This window comes from Miniopterus natalensis, chromosome 19 (genome assembly GCF_054644295.1).
Source record: "Miniopterus natalensis isolate mMinNat1 chromosome 19, mMinNat1.hap1, whole genome shotgun sequence".
NCBI classification, from domain to species: domain Eukaryota; kingdom Metazoa; phylum Chordata; class Mammalia; order Chiroptera; family Miniopteridae; genus Miniopterus; species Miniopterus natalensis.
Window position 1 is genome coordinate 22629028 of NC_142099.1, and position 13484 is coordinate 22642511.

Consider the following 13484-nt stretch of genomic DNA (forward strand, 5'->3'; position numbering starts at 1 on the left):
TTTCAGTGATGTTTCTTCACCAACCATGACCAATTGACAGAATGGATGTTGACACTACTAATTTAATATCTCTCAAAATATGCTCAGATTTGGATCAGAAAGTGTATGGTGACGGAAGGAGATTTGACTTCGGGTGGCGGGCACACAGTACAACATACAAATGATGTATCGTAGAATTGTACACTTGAAACATAATTTTATTAACCAATGTCACCCCAATAAATTTAAAAATAAATAAAGAGATCCCATGTTTTATTATACAAAAATTTGGAATGAGAAAGGCTTTCTCTGTCTTATGACATTTTATAGTTTCTCTTTAAATGGGATAAAGTTAGCAAGGCCTCCTCCAGGCCCTCCACAAAGCATCAGCTGTGCAGTCTTCTTTCCCGCCCCTCCCCACCTTGACCCCTATGAAAACACACACACACACACACACACACACACCACACACACGCTGTGCTCTTCCACAGTCTAGTTAGTATCTTAGCCCAGACATCCTCTCAGCCTGACAAATTTCTACCAAACTTTTAAGACCCTACAAGATACCACTTCGTTGTTTAATCCTGCCTTTGCCCAGTCATAATTTAATTTACCTTTTTTGAATTATGCATTGTCATCGATTCTTGTGAAACTTCCATCATGGCGTTTACTACACTGTATTGTGTGGATTTTTTAGAGTAAATGTGAGCACTCTACCCCATCAAGTCCCTAAGCTTTACAGGCCAGTATGAATACACCATGATATCAAAGTACTGTTTCCTTAATGGCATTACTGCTAAATATCATAAGAATCGGGGTGTGTGTGTATGTATGTGTGTTCCACATAGCTTTAAAACCATGAAAATATATTAACACACGGTTCCTAATAATGTAGAAAAGTGATAAGCACTGACTATCTAGAGGGGAAAAAAATCTTCCTTGTTTGTAAAACTTCACCAACTAGCCTTATACTTCCTGTGAATGACTTCATATAACCAGTGATGGGACATAGTCTGAAAACTATATAAAGACTTGGCTAGTGTTGTAGCCACAGAGTCAATACTGAAATTTGCATTTGCTTGGCTCAGTTTAAGATCATTACCTTTGTATCTAAGTTCATTTATTAGACTTATTTAGAATGAACTTGTAATGTTATGCTAATTTGAAAAACTCCCTTTGCTGAGATCTTATGGTGGAAATGACTGGATTTCATGACATCTATGGATACATGTCACTCATGCTCTAGGAAGGGCTCAGGGGCAGCAGTCTTGTTGGAAGAGAAAGCCTGCAGCTGCGTTTTGGTAGCTCTGTTCTTGAGACTGAGAGGCATCAATTCTTTGTGAAGGGGAGAGGAGGGTCATGAGAGGAGGGTGCTAACGAAAATTAAGAGCAGTGATTTGGTGCTTCTTTCCTCTGCCGTGAATGTGAGGAGGTGAGGGCCTGTAGCACGATGGGATGGATGCAGACGAAGGAATGGATAGATGGTCCAAAGGAAACATCTGTAAGATTGGAATAAGTCATCTACAATAATGCAATGGCTGGGTAAGGATAATGAAAGAACAAAATAAATAAAAATGAGCAAGCTGGGCAGAGCAAACCCTGAGAATTTGTGTCATGACCTTGGACAGGGCAGGGGAAGGTAAAATTCACTTAACTAGGGGATTATCTCCTTTGTGATTTATCCATAAATACTCTTTCAGCCTGTATCAGAGATCAACTTAAGGCACAAGGCTCTGAAAGAGATAGACAACTGCCTTGTTTTCTTCGCATTCCTACATTTGCTCAGTTCTTAAAAGATTCAGCTAACTAAGCAGAAAATGAGTTGAAGTCCTTGCCCTCATCTCCTTCCTTCATTCTCCAGGACAGTGTCACCTCAGGTAAAATAAAATACTGAATTAACCCACCAGATGTGTTAACTAGCCCATGGTTCAGCCTGAGGAGGAAGGCCGCCTCCTCCTGGCAAAAGCTGAGGAGCTGAGAAGGTCAGGCCTGCAGAACAGGATGGGGAAGGTGGAGGACTTTTTCCAGCCTCCCAAATGATGTGCATCTCATGAGCGTGTTTCCTTCCTCTGAAGGTTTCTGATATTCCAGAACATTAGCAAACATGCATGCATATGTGTGCCAAGTAGCAGTGCTCAGATATTTGGTCGAATAACTAAATAAGTATATATTGTTGCATCTCCTCAAGAAGTTCAGCCCCGTGAGGTGCAGGGGCCATGCCTTCTGCTCTTGCTTGCTGAGCGGGGCTGGGAGGGACGGTCCGTGCTGCCCTGTGTTCTGCAGGGCCCAGTCGCACCCCCAGCACAGGGAGGCCGTGCAGGGGGTTCTAGTGCATTGCTGGTCGCACAACATGACAAGACACCCAGACGTGGGTTTCGTCTCACGCGTTCTGATCTAGCTTTTGCTTCTTGCAGGTGCGCACATCTTGACCGACTCAGCAGGAAGGTCGATTTTCTTCGCGTTTAAAGAGAAGAAAAATGTCCCCGTGTCTGTAGAGATGATTTGCAGTTCAGCCCGGCTGAAGCTGAGCGAATGAGACTATGGGCTGTGCCTCCGCCAAGCATGTTGCTACTGTTCAAAATGAAGAGGAAGCCCAGAAAGGGAAGAGCTACCAGAATGGAGATGTGTTTGGCGGTGAGTGCCCTTCACCTTCAAACTTGACCTGTTGATCCAGGCCTTTCACTTTCCAGGGGGTCAGTCCTTGTAGTGTTACGGTGTTATGCCATCTGGGGGGTGCTGGGAAAGGGCTGATGAGATGTGAGAGAAATCAAAGCAGATCTCATACACTGGACAATTTTCATTGTCACTTATACTTGGGGGACTTCAAGGAGGGTCATGGAGGCTTTATGCAGAAGCTAGCATTTAAATCAAGTTTTCAGTAACTCTCAACACTTAAATAAGTGTGTGGGCAGGCCAGCATCTACAGGGTGTCCTGGTAGAGAACTGTAAGATTGAAAACGGGTCCAAAAGTGGAGAGAGTGAGGATTTATAAATGAGAGAGTGAGGTCTTTTTCGGCCTTAATAGACAGTTACTCTCTATGTGAATGATAAAATTTCCGATTCGAAACTACAAATACAGTGAATTTAATAGTCATCTTTTAGCTTTTCTATGACATTTCAAGGTGACTGTAGAACATCTAATGCGAAGGTCACGAACTGACAACCCATGGCCACATCTGGCCTGCAAATATAGAGTGTCCCCCCAAAATGTATACACATACTTTGAACAGTGTTTATTAAAATATATTTCATTTTCAGAATTGAGCTGTCAGTTATTAAAGTGTGTATACATTTTTGGGGGGACACCCTGTACATTTTCTTTGATTCCCAAAGAATTCTAAAATGAAAATCCAGACGGCCTTTAAAAATCAGGATTTTTCACAAGTTTCTTCAGAAGATCTGGCAACACTGGGTCTTCTTTCCTGGAGGTAACAGTCAGCAGGGTGGGTAGGGGTTTTCCCTTCATCAAGCTGTGGTCCCCAGTGAACCACTAGGCCTCCCCTGCAATCGCACATCAAGCCCAGTTCACTCACTGACCATTGACTTTACCTGCCTGGCCACTTCTAGGCTTTTGAGTTCACCTGATCTTAAGTTTGTTCCTTGGAAGATCAAGTATTGCTCTGATGAAGGGTGCCTGTGTGTTAGCGCAAAATTCCAGTTAGTACAAGGCAGATGAAGCAGCTTTTGTTGAACAATAATACACACTACTTGACATTTATACGCCACTTGTATTCATAAAAGCACCTCTTCAGCTCTTGTTCGTTGAAGAACCTTGTTGAAATAATGTTTGCATGCAGTCAGCTGAAGTTGCCCCTGTCACACAATTCTGCATTTAGAGCCTCTAGTTTTTGACCCACTGTCACGGTTGGTTTGTTCCGGGGTGAAGAGCTGGGATTGCCGTGGAACGGCCAATTCTCTGCTTGAGGTGGACGAGTGTACACAGGGAGAGGATTTTGTTTTGTTTTAAAAAGAAGTACTTGTTGCCTGGAACGAATTTGCTTCTAGTGGTGATTAAATAGGATTTAGAGCTGTGGAGAAGAGGAACATAACATCTTAATAAAACCAGAATCTAGATCATTGAAACCACAGTTTCTGGGAAAACGGCTCATTGGCACCTAAATGTCCATTTGCTAATTTAGTTACAACTTTTATAGCCAAGAAGGCTTTCTATTGTCCTAAAGTGCCATTTGTATTTTGCAAATGTTTGCATTTAATGAAGGAGCTTTGTGTTAGGCAACTGTTGCCTCAGGATCTCAGTGGCTTTCAACAATAAGCAGTCTTTCCCAATCTCAAGGTGGTGGGTCAGTTGGAGTGGCTCTGCCCCAGGTCTTTCAGCTTCCTCCTGGGACCAGGGAGCCAAGGGGGCATGCCCTCCTTTTGCAAGCCAGATACAAGATGCCGCTTAAACTTGGGCTTAGAGCTGGCACACCGGCACTGATCCCAACATTCAAGTCACAGTTTGAAAGACAAGAGACAGAGAAGTACATCCAACCACAGAACATTCACTTCAAGGGTGTAGATGTAGAGAAAGGTCAAGAATTGGGGCTGATAATTTAGTCCGCCTTGAGCCTGCCCAGTCTGTGTGGCTCCGTGCCATCCATTCGCATGCCATGAAGTGCAGCCGAGGCCTCTGCTAACTTCTCTTTACCCTCCTAATACTCATTACGAAGTTTTAGTCGCTCCTGCATTTGTCACATTGTATTCTCTCTAATAAACATTTGCAGGAACACAAGGAGGCAGGGAGCTTCCTAAACCAGTCAAGGGACGTAGTTTTTCCAGTCCTACAAGGGCCTGGGGCGAGAATTGTCAGAGCCCAGTGTGCACGTCAATGCCAGCGTCTAGATACTGCCGAATGCTGGTGCTTGAATATGACAAGAGCAGGTCCTGTCTGAGTTTCTCCACTGAAATTAGCTTGCGAGCAATGCCCGATATGGTCGCAGATGGTCACGGGTGAGTGGGAGAGCTAGCCCACTTTTAACCATTTGATACCTTTTGCCACCCCTTGTTTCAGTGATCTATTGCCATGTGTAACAAAGGGCCCCAAACTTAGTGGCTTGAAGCAGCCCCGATTTATTATTTCTCATGAATCTATGGGGTGCCTGGGGTTCATCTGCTGTTTTTGACTAGGCTCAGTCATGCAGCTGCATCCAGCTGGGAGCTCAGCTGGGCTCATCTGGGCTCAACTGGCCAACAGTGCTTCAGGCCTCCCTGTCCCCTAGGCCTCCCTTCCCAGCTGGGGAGTCCAAATTTCACGTGGGTGTGCCTCCAAGAGATAAAGTGGAAGCTGTCAACCTCTTAAGACCTGGGTTCAAAAATCCAAGAATGTCACTTTTGGCACAAGTCACAAGATGCATCCAGGGTCAAGGGAGAACAAAGGCTCCCCGTCTCCCGCATCGGTGCCACAGGGAGGGGGAAGAGTTGTTGGGGGCCGTCTTTGGAGATTGGTTGCCACACCCATGGAGAGAGGCAAAGAGAACTCACCAGATTATATTGCAACCTGGACAGTTAGATTCGGCTTCCTAAATCACTCATCTCTTTTTCACTAAATAAAAGTGGCCTCATTCACTTTTTAAAAGCTCGGTGTTTTAAATGTTGAAAAACATTACTACCACGTGCTGTCGAAGCGTTGACAGAGCCTGTGAAGCATGGTGTATTTGGGGTCGGCTCCGAAGTATGTGTGTGACACATTCAATCCTTTTCATAAAGGTGTTAATTTAATTTTGTAGCTTCCAAGGACGCTTGGACAAGCATTGATAAGCAGTGTGTTTTTACAAATGGTAACTTCTGTTTTTATGAAGCAGTTTGGTCTCTGTGATATTTTGGTTTATTTAGGAGACCTATTCACTCCAAATGTGTGAGACAGAATTTATGTAGAATATGCCACCGTTGAGGATTAAGTGGGACATGGGCGTCTTGATTTCTAGATCTAGATTTCAGAGAATTCAGGTTATTGACAAGGAAATTTATCACTGATATTTACCTATAGGCTTTCTTTCACTTTAAATATTGAAGCATAAAAAGTTTTAGCTCTAGAGTCATGCCTTACTTACTGTGGCCCTTTCAGAAGTAAAATCCAGGCCAGAAGCTCATCTCCAGATGGGAATTTCTTTCCCTTATTGGTCAGGGCAGATGTGAAAAATGGTCAGCAGATCTGCGAGGTCATTCAGAGGACAGCTGAGCAGATTGCCAAGGCCAGCTTCATAAAATAAGTGACCAACAGGTTCAAGTTATCATGAACTAGTTAAGCAAGTTCTAAGGAAAGCCAGGTGCTTATTGGATTTCTTTCAACAGTCATCCACTTAGTCTATTAAAGCAGGTGCATAGAACAGATTCAGGTCTTATTAGGGAAATGAAATGTCAAACCTGAGATAATTATCTCTTCCGAGCTCATCCCCAAGAGGGGAAAACCCTTTAGTTATATTGACTTTCCTATTTGCATGAAGGTCACCAGTCTTTTTTTTTTTTTGTCTTTTTTTTTTAATATGTTTTTATTGATTTCAGAGAGAGGAAGGGAGAGGGAGAGATAGAAACATCAGTGGTGAGAGTCATTGATCAGCTGCCTCCTGCATACCCCTTGCTGGGGATAGAGCCACAACGTGGGCATGTTCCTGGGCATGTGTCCTGACCAATCAAACCACAGTCTCCTGGATCATAGGTCAATACTCAACCGCTGAGTCACACTGGCCAGGCAAGGTCACCAGTCTTGAAAAGGCTTTCAACCTGAGGACTTGGTCTGTCCAGTTCCCAGATGCTATGAATTTCACTTTCTCCAGAATCACAGTGTTTAGGTTGGTGTAGCCCATACCCCAGAATAGTGCTGTGTCCTCTCAACTGATCTCCATTAACCCCCTTTATGGTTTGTTTGCTTCTTTGCTTGTTTTTAAATGTCCATTTTTTGCACCATGTCAGATTGTGTCGGATATTTCTAGAGTACACCTCTGTCATGTTAGCGCTCCTGCCCCAGAACTTTGTATTGTGCCCAGTTCTTAGCCAGTAAAATCCTAAATCCTTAGTGAACATCCAAGACCCCTGAAAATGGCTCACGCCCACCTTTGCAGCCCCGTTTCATGCTCTGTCCATCACATTCCCTGTTCTCCAGCCAGACTGGACAGCTCGCCCTGTGACCTCCTCACACACTCTCTATCCCCCAGGCCCTCCGCTCCACCATCACCTCTGCCTGGCACAGGCCCTTTCTCCTGCCTTCATCTCCTTAAATCCTGCTCTTTTTCCAAACTTCACCCTAACTTAGATGAAGCAATATACCCTGCTAGATGCCCCCTGGTGCATATTCAATCTGGCTAGGGTAGAGTCAGGATGGAAAAATCTTCTATGACAGAAAGTCAAGAAACGCTCGATGCTTTCTATATTTAAAAAAGGAAAAATCCAAGTGCAATTTTCCTCCCCATGCCAACCAGTATCGTGAGCCTCTTCTCTTCATGTGAGATCAAGAAAAGTGGAAAATAGGACCTTTGTCACATGGCTTTGAGGCAGCCTGATTGCACAATGAGGGGACCTCTGAGTTCTCAGAGACCATTGGCAGGGACATGTGGCAGGGCCCTTGGTGATGCCCCTTTGGTTTTGTCTTGAGGGTTTCCTTCGATGGCTCTTGCCCCACTAGGTGCCTGGTCTTCTCTGTAGCTGCCTGGAGCCCCTCTGCAGGCAGAAAATAAGAATGAACTTGGCATTGGAGGAGGCAGTGAAGATGCTGCTGGGTGCCTCCTGGCCTCCTGGCACCAAAGACACAGGGGACCGGAGCTATAGGCAAGGCTTGTTCTGTGCTGGGGGGAGTTCTAAAAAAGTGACTCAGCAATAAGAGAGCAGGGGGGAGGATTTCTTCACCCCTAGCACTTCTCAGAGTTGTTTTCTCCCTAGTGACATTACAGAATTCAGAAATTCAAAGCAATGGCTTCTTCCTGGGGTCCTGGCTGATGTGGCAGAAAGGACCTGTTTTGCCATAACCTCCCACGTGGTAGCACCTACCTAGCAGCACTTATCTGGTGCTTAGACATCGATGAGGCCCTGGCTTTCCTCCATGGAGATGCATAGCACCTCCCTTCTGTCCCTGGAGCCTTAAATGTGGCTGTTTGTTTTGCCCCTGAGTTCTTACATCAAAAGCACAACAGTTCAACTCATATTTTCCAGTTTATAAGGCCTTTTTCTATGTGATTACTATTATTTTCCCCCCTGGATACAAAAGGAAGCTGAAGCTAAGAGTTATGCCGGTTCAGTTAACTAAAGAAGTGGGACTGTGGCTGGAATCAAGGATGCTGACTCTTTTTGTTTTATTTTTCAGTTACAGTTGACATTCACTATTATATTAGTTTTCAGGTGTACAAAATAGTGATTAGGTATTTATATAACTTACGAAGTGATCGCTCCAGCAAGTCTGGTACCCATGTGACACCATTCATAGTTATTACAGTGTTATTGACTATATTCCCTGTGGAAGATGCTGACTCTTGACTAAGGGAGATTTCCTCTCTGGAATAAAATTTCTATCATTCCCATTAAATATCCAAACCAGCCTTCTTCGCTCAGGAGTCCTGGGGAAGTAATTGCTAACTGGCTGCTCCAGCTCAGCCTCAGCAGTAATGAGGATGTCTGGAGACTCTATTGCAGTAATTAGGGCTATTTCCAGTGGGCCTGAACTTCACTGTCATGGGAAATGCATGGGCCTGGAATCTGGCAAACTGGTTTCAAATCCTCGCTCAGCTACTCACCAACATGCAGTCTTGGCAAATTACTGAGACTCTCTTTGCCTTCAGTTTCCCTTTCTGTGTAGTTTGGGCAATCCTAGTGCTTACCTGCCTTCAGAGGACAGTTTTGAGACTTACATGTATCAGTGTATGTCAAGCCCTTAGAGTAGGACTTGCCACATGACACGCAGAATGACTGCCATTCATTACTGTCATCATCATAGCAGCAACCTTGATAACAAATGTGCAGTTCTCTCAACTTAAAAAGCTTATCAGTTATCCACATAATACTTATCTCTGTATTTGGTAAATATGTTCTTTCTCTGTTTTGACCTAGACCAGCTTCTATTCTGTGTAAGGTGTGTGCGTGTGTGTCTTTAAATCAAAACACTAAAGCGTATGATTTAAGAGTAGTGAATATAATACTATGCCTTATTACTATAAAAGTGTGATTTTAAAAAATAATCCTACCATGGAAGTTAACAAATATATTTTCACTTATCAAGCATAAATCTGTGTGTGTGTGTGGTTTGACTCAGCATTTTCCTACTCTTGGGTTTATGCTGTAGGGCAGGGATGTCTATAGAAGTAAGGGCGTTTCTTTGGGAAGCACCATGGAGAAACCAAGAGGCCACAGACGCAGATGGTGCCCTCAGCGATTATAATTTGATAAATGCATCCATGACTAACTGAAATGAAAAGGTGTACAAATTAGGTACCATTTCAATTCACATTTCAGTCTTCAAAAATATTTTGTTATTCACAAGTATATTAAAAATTGAATTCCCTGACTCATCTCTTCATACAAGAGTTTTTCAGATGAATCTAAAGATTGAACTATAAAATATGAAATCATATAAGTACTATCAAAAATACAGGAATGTTTATATAACCTTAGGTTGCAAAATGTCTCCTTTCTAATGCCACAAAATCCAATGCCATCAAAGAAAGGTTGATACACTTGGGGTGGTGAGCACACAACACAGTGTACAGATGATGTGCTGTGGAATTGCGCACCTAAAACACGTAAAATTTTGTTAACCAGTGTCACCCCAATAAATTCAATAAAGAAAGATCGATAAATTAGACTACATACAATTTTTAAATCTCTGCATGGCAACAAACTAACAAACTACCATAAAGGAAGTTAAAAGACAAATGTCAAACTGTTAAAAGGATAATATTTGCAAAACAAATAAGGTTAACGTGACTAATACAAACAGCCTCTTAAAAATCTATAAGGAAAGAACTAACATTCCAGTGGAGAAATGGGCTAAGTTTGTGATCAGGCAAATGAAAAAGAAAAAAACACAAAAGGACAATAAACATGCAAAAAGATATTCAACTTCTTAATAATCAAATAAAACACACACACAAACCACCAAAGCAAAAACAAAACATTTTTCACTGCTCAAATTGGCAGGAACAGGCATCTGCCTCATGCTATCACTGCTAATGTCAAACCAGAACTATTTTTCTGGGGCCCCAGATAGTAATACATATATAATTTAAATGAGAATGCCCTTTGCTCCATCCGTGCCACTTCTAGGGATTTATCATGAGGTGATAATTGGACAGGGGTGAGACCTGTATGCTCAAGGGTCTTTCTCACTGATGAAACATACAAGAGTGGGCGAAAGTAGATTCACAGTTGTGAGTACACAGAACAGAGTTTATTCTTGTATTATTCTTTATTAATTATTGTGTTATTTACTATTATTATTGAGCTTCTTTTGCCCACCTCTGGGCATTGAATACAGCCATTAAAGATGGAGGTGCTCCATATTTATCGAGGTGGAAAGAGGTCCAGAGCATGTTATTAAATAAAAACTATGAAAGGTTTTACACAGCACATCTTGTTTGCCAGTTTGCTTTGTGTAGAATATGTGCAGAATTCTTTGCATAAAAGAAATGTTTGGAAGGCTGTTCGCCAAAACATGAATAGTGGCAAGCTCTTTATTGTGGGGTTTCAGGTGGTTCTTAATTCTTCTCTGTATTTTGCTGCATGATCTAAATCTTTCATGGTTAACATGGATCATTCAGTACCACTATTTATTTTGATAAGTATAATTTCATGTTTTTTCCATCTCCCAAAGGCTTTCCTTTGGGCTTTCAGGGCAGCCTGAGATCTGTCGCAGAGGAGAGAGCCTAGCCTGTCACTGGAAATAGCCCCAGGTGACAGGGCTTTGACTGACAGACTTGTTTGTCCAGGTGAACAGATAGAGTCTGATCACTGGCCCTTGTTGGTTTCTTTTAAAACCTAGCAGTTCCTTTCAGTCTTCTAAGCACGTACCCACTCCCTACTGCTCAGGTGCTAGGTACTGGGGCTAGAAAGATGGATTAAACCTGGTCCCTGCCTTTTAGGAACTGATATAATACAAGAGATGGGCATCTCAACAAAAAATGTTAGTATCATGTGATGATGATGCAGAAGGGCCTCTTATCCCAGGACTAGGGGAAGACTGTTAAAGAGGATGACTGAGGTCTCAGCTGAGTCTTAAAAGATGCATCGCAGACAAAGGCATCAAGGTGGGCCAGGAGTTTCGGTGGGAAGACTCAGAGGTACGTTGGACATCAGGTACGTTGAGGGGAGACGGGGAAGCTTTATGAAACCAGTGGGGAAATAACTTTAGAAACTCTCACATTAGTTCAAGAGTCGTAAATATTGGGAAATTGATTGTACACTAATTTTTTTCAAGCTACTACAAAGCTCACACAGGCAGTTCAGGAATCGTAATTATGTCAGGGATCCAGAAACTGGCTGAGCATTTAGAAAACACTGAACAGGAAGTCTAGAAGATCTGCTGCTAATTTCTTAAGGTGAGTGGTCAGCCTCACCTTGGGTTAGGTCATCACAGACCCTGAAATATTAGCGTGGGAACACGACCTCAATTCCACCTCGAGCCTGTGCTATCACTAAGGCATCGCAGACAGGCAAGCCAGGGTATGACGGTGTGGTGTTTGTCCCTGTTTATTATTGCCCATTGACAGTGTCAACAAAGTAGATTCCATAGGTGTCATATGTCACATATTCTTCATGTGTGGTGAAATAAGAAATCTAAAACCACGGTGGCAGTTCCTGCCTTGAGAGGCATGTAGGCACTTGTTGCTGCAGGTAAACCCCAAGTCTTTGCTTCAGTTTTTAGAGGGAGGATTGGGACACAGTGGGAGGTGGCAATGGCATGTCCATGCCCCTGGGACAGAGCGGGAGTCAGCCTGCCCCTCCATTCACCCACACAGCCTTCCCTTGTGTTCTTCAGCTGTTAAATATTTCCAACTGAGTAGTTTGTGATCATAAATTGGTGTCACAGTTTAATTGTGTTTCTGATAACAGCATTCTCAACAGTGAGGAAAATTGCTTCATCCAATTAAGCACTCCTGAGATAATAATTCCGTTAGTGGTTGTTCATTGGCCAGTTAGTTACAAGGCGAAAATGGTTCCAATTGCTCATAAGCAGACCCCGTGTACTTGTGGGTGGTGGAGACAAAGAAACAGTCAGGTGACCTGCCCACAAAGAGTTTACCCAATTTTAGAAAAAACACGATCTACGACACACAGGAAATAATTCAGCAAAATATAGACATCTGAAAACATGAAACAAAGTGCTATGCTGAGCATTGGCACAGATGTCCACGAGCACCATGGCCAGGGGGAAAATCAGCATAGGCCTGCTTTAGAGATAGAGAGAAGTAAAGTCTTATGGTAAAATAAAGACATTTCCTTCTTAGAGAAAAATCTAGCTGCTCTTCAGTAAATCATCATCATTTTATCATTGTTGACTTCTTGAAGATAAGTCTTCTAATTTCATCACACATCGCCCTTGTCTAACATATCGCCGTGCCTGATCTATAACTTGTTAGGTAGTAATGAACTGATATGAAGGATGATGACAGCTGTCATTTATAGGTGAGGGAGCGGAGGCTGTGAGAAGTCGGTAACTTGCCTAAGTTCACCCAGCAAATATGTTCACTTGGAGTCTCGGTCTGATTTCCGAACCGCAGTGAACAGATGTGTGCTTTAAAAAGAGGAGGTGCCGTGTTCGGCATAATCAGGGATTTTTCAAGTGTACAGGATACAGTTCCTCTGGTCCAGAAACTTTCAGGCTGATGGAAGAGCAGAGCATCGGGTCACCCACGTCTTCCTTTCTAGCCAGGCCGGCCATTGAGCAGGCTCTGATTTACTGAGCCCTGTTGTATGCAAGGCCTTCGGGCCTGGCCCGAACCCTGTGGACTGATGACAGTCCTCTGACCTGAGCCTCTCAGCGTCGACTTCACCACCATGAGTCATTCGTGACAGTGTACTCCAGGGCCCTGAAGAGAGAGCACACACATGCTATGGGCCATGTTGTACACTGAGTTTCTTTTGGTGGTTGTCGGCAGTCACTAGTACTAGTACTGGTAAGAAGACAGCCCCTGGTTTGCACCCTTTCCTGAGCCAGCTCCTGTTGACTGGGATCTGGGGGACTGATTTCTGGACCGAAGGAAGGTCAAGCCTGTGTTTTGGAGGCTGAGAGCTCATTTGCATGTCTGACTCTGTGTGGCTCTGCAGTCCCTTAGGCCAAATGAAAACCCCAGTGTATTGAATAATTAATCCCAAATTCTCTAGACTTTGGGGATAGGAAGACAACAAAGTTTATAGTAGTTGAGGCTTTGTCTCCTTGTTTGGGTATTTCTGCTTGTTCACTGCATTGTATTAAAACTCTCTGAGGTTAAATGGAAAATATCTGGGTATGAAACTTGAACATGTGGAATGACCCCCTTTATCGAACAACGATATGTATTTAATGTATATGCACAGGGTCCAAAAAG

General features: G+C 43.3%; 1 protein-coding gene across 1 annotated transcript in view; it reads left to right on the forward strand.

The window, feature by feature from the left end:
• Positions 1 to 13484, forward strand: part of C19H1orf21 (chromosome 19 C1orf21 homolog) — a 169169-nt gene that overhangs the window by 62849 nt on the left and 92836 nt on the right. The window contains exon 2 of the mRNA XM_087828056.1: positions 2394 to 2613. Within this exon, the coding sequence (XP_087684182.1) occupies positions 2520 to 2613 (94 nt within the window). The 5' untranslated portion in view covers positions 2394 to 2519. The remainder of the gene's footprint in view (positions 1 to 2393; positions 2614 to 13484) is intronic.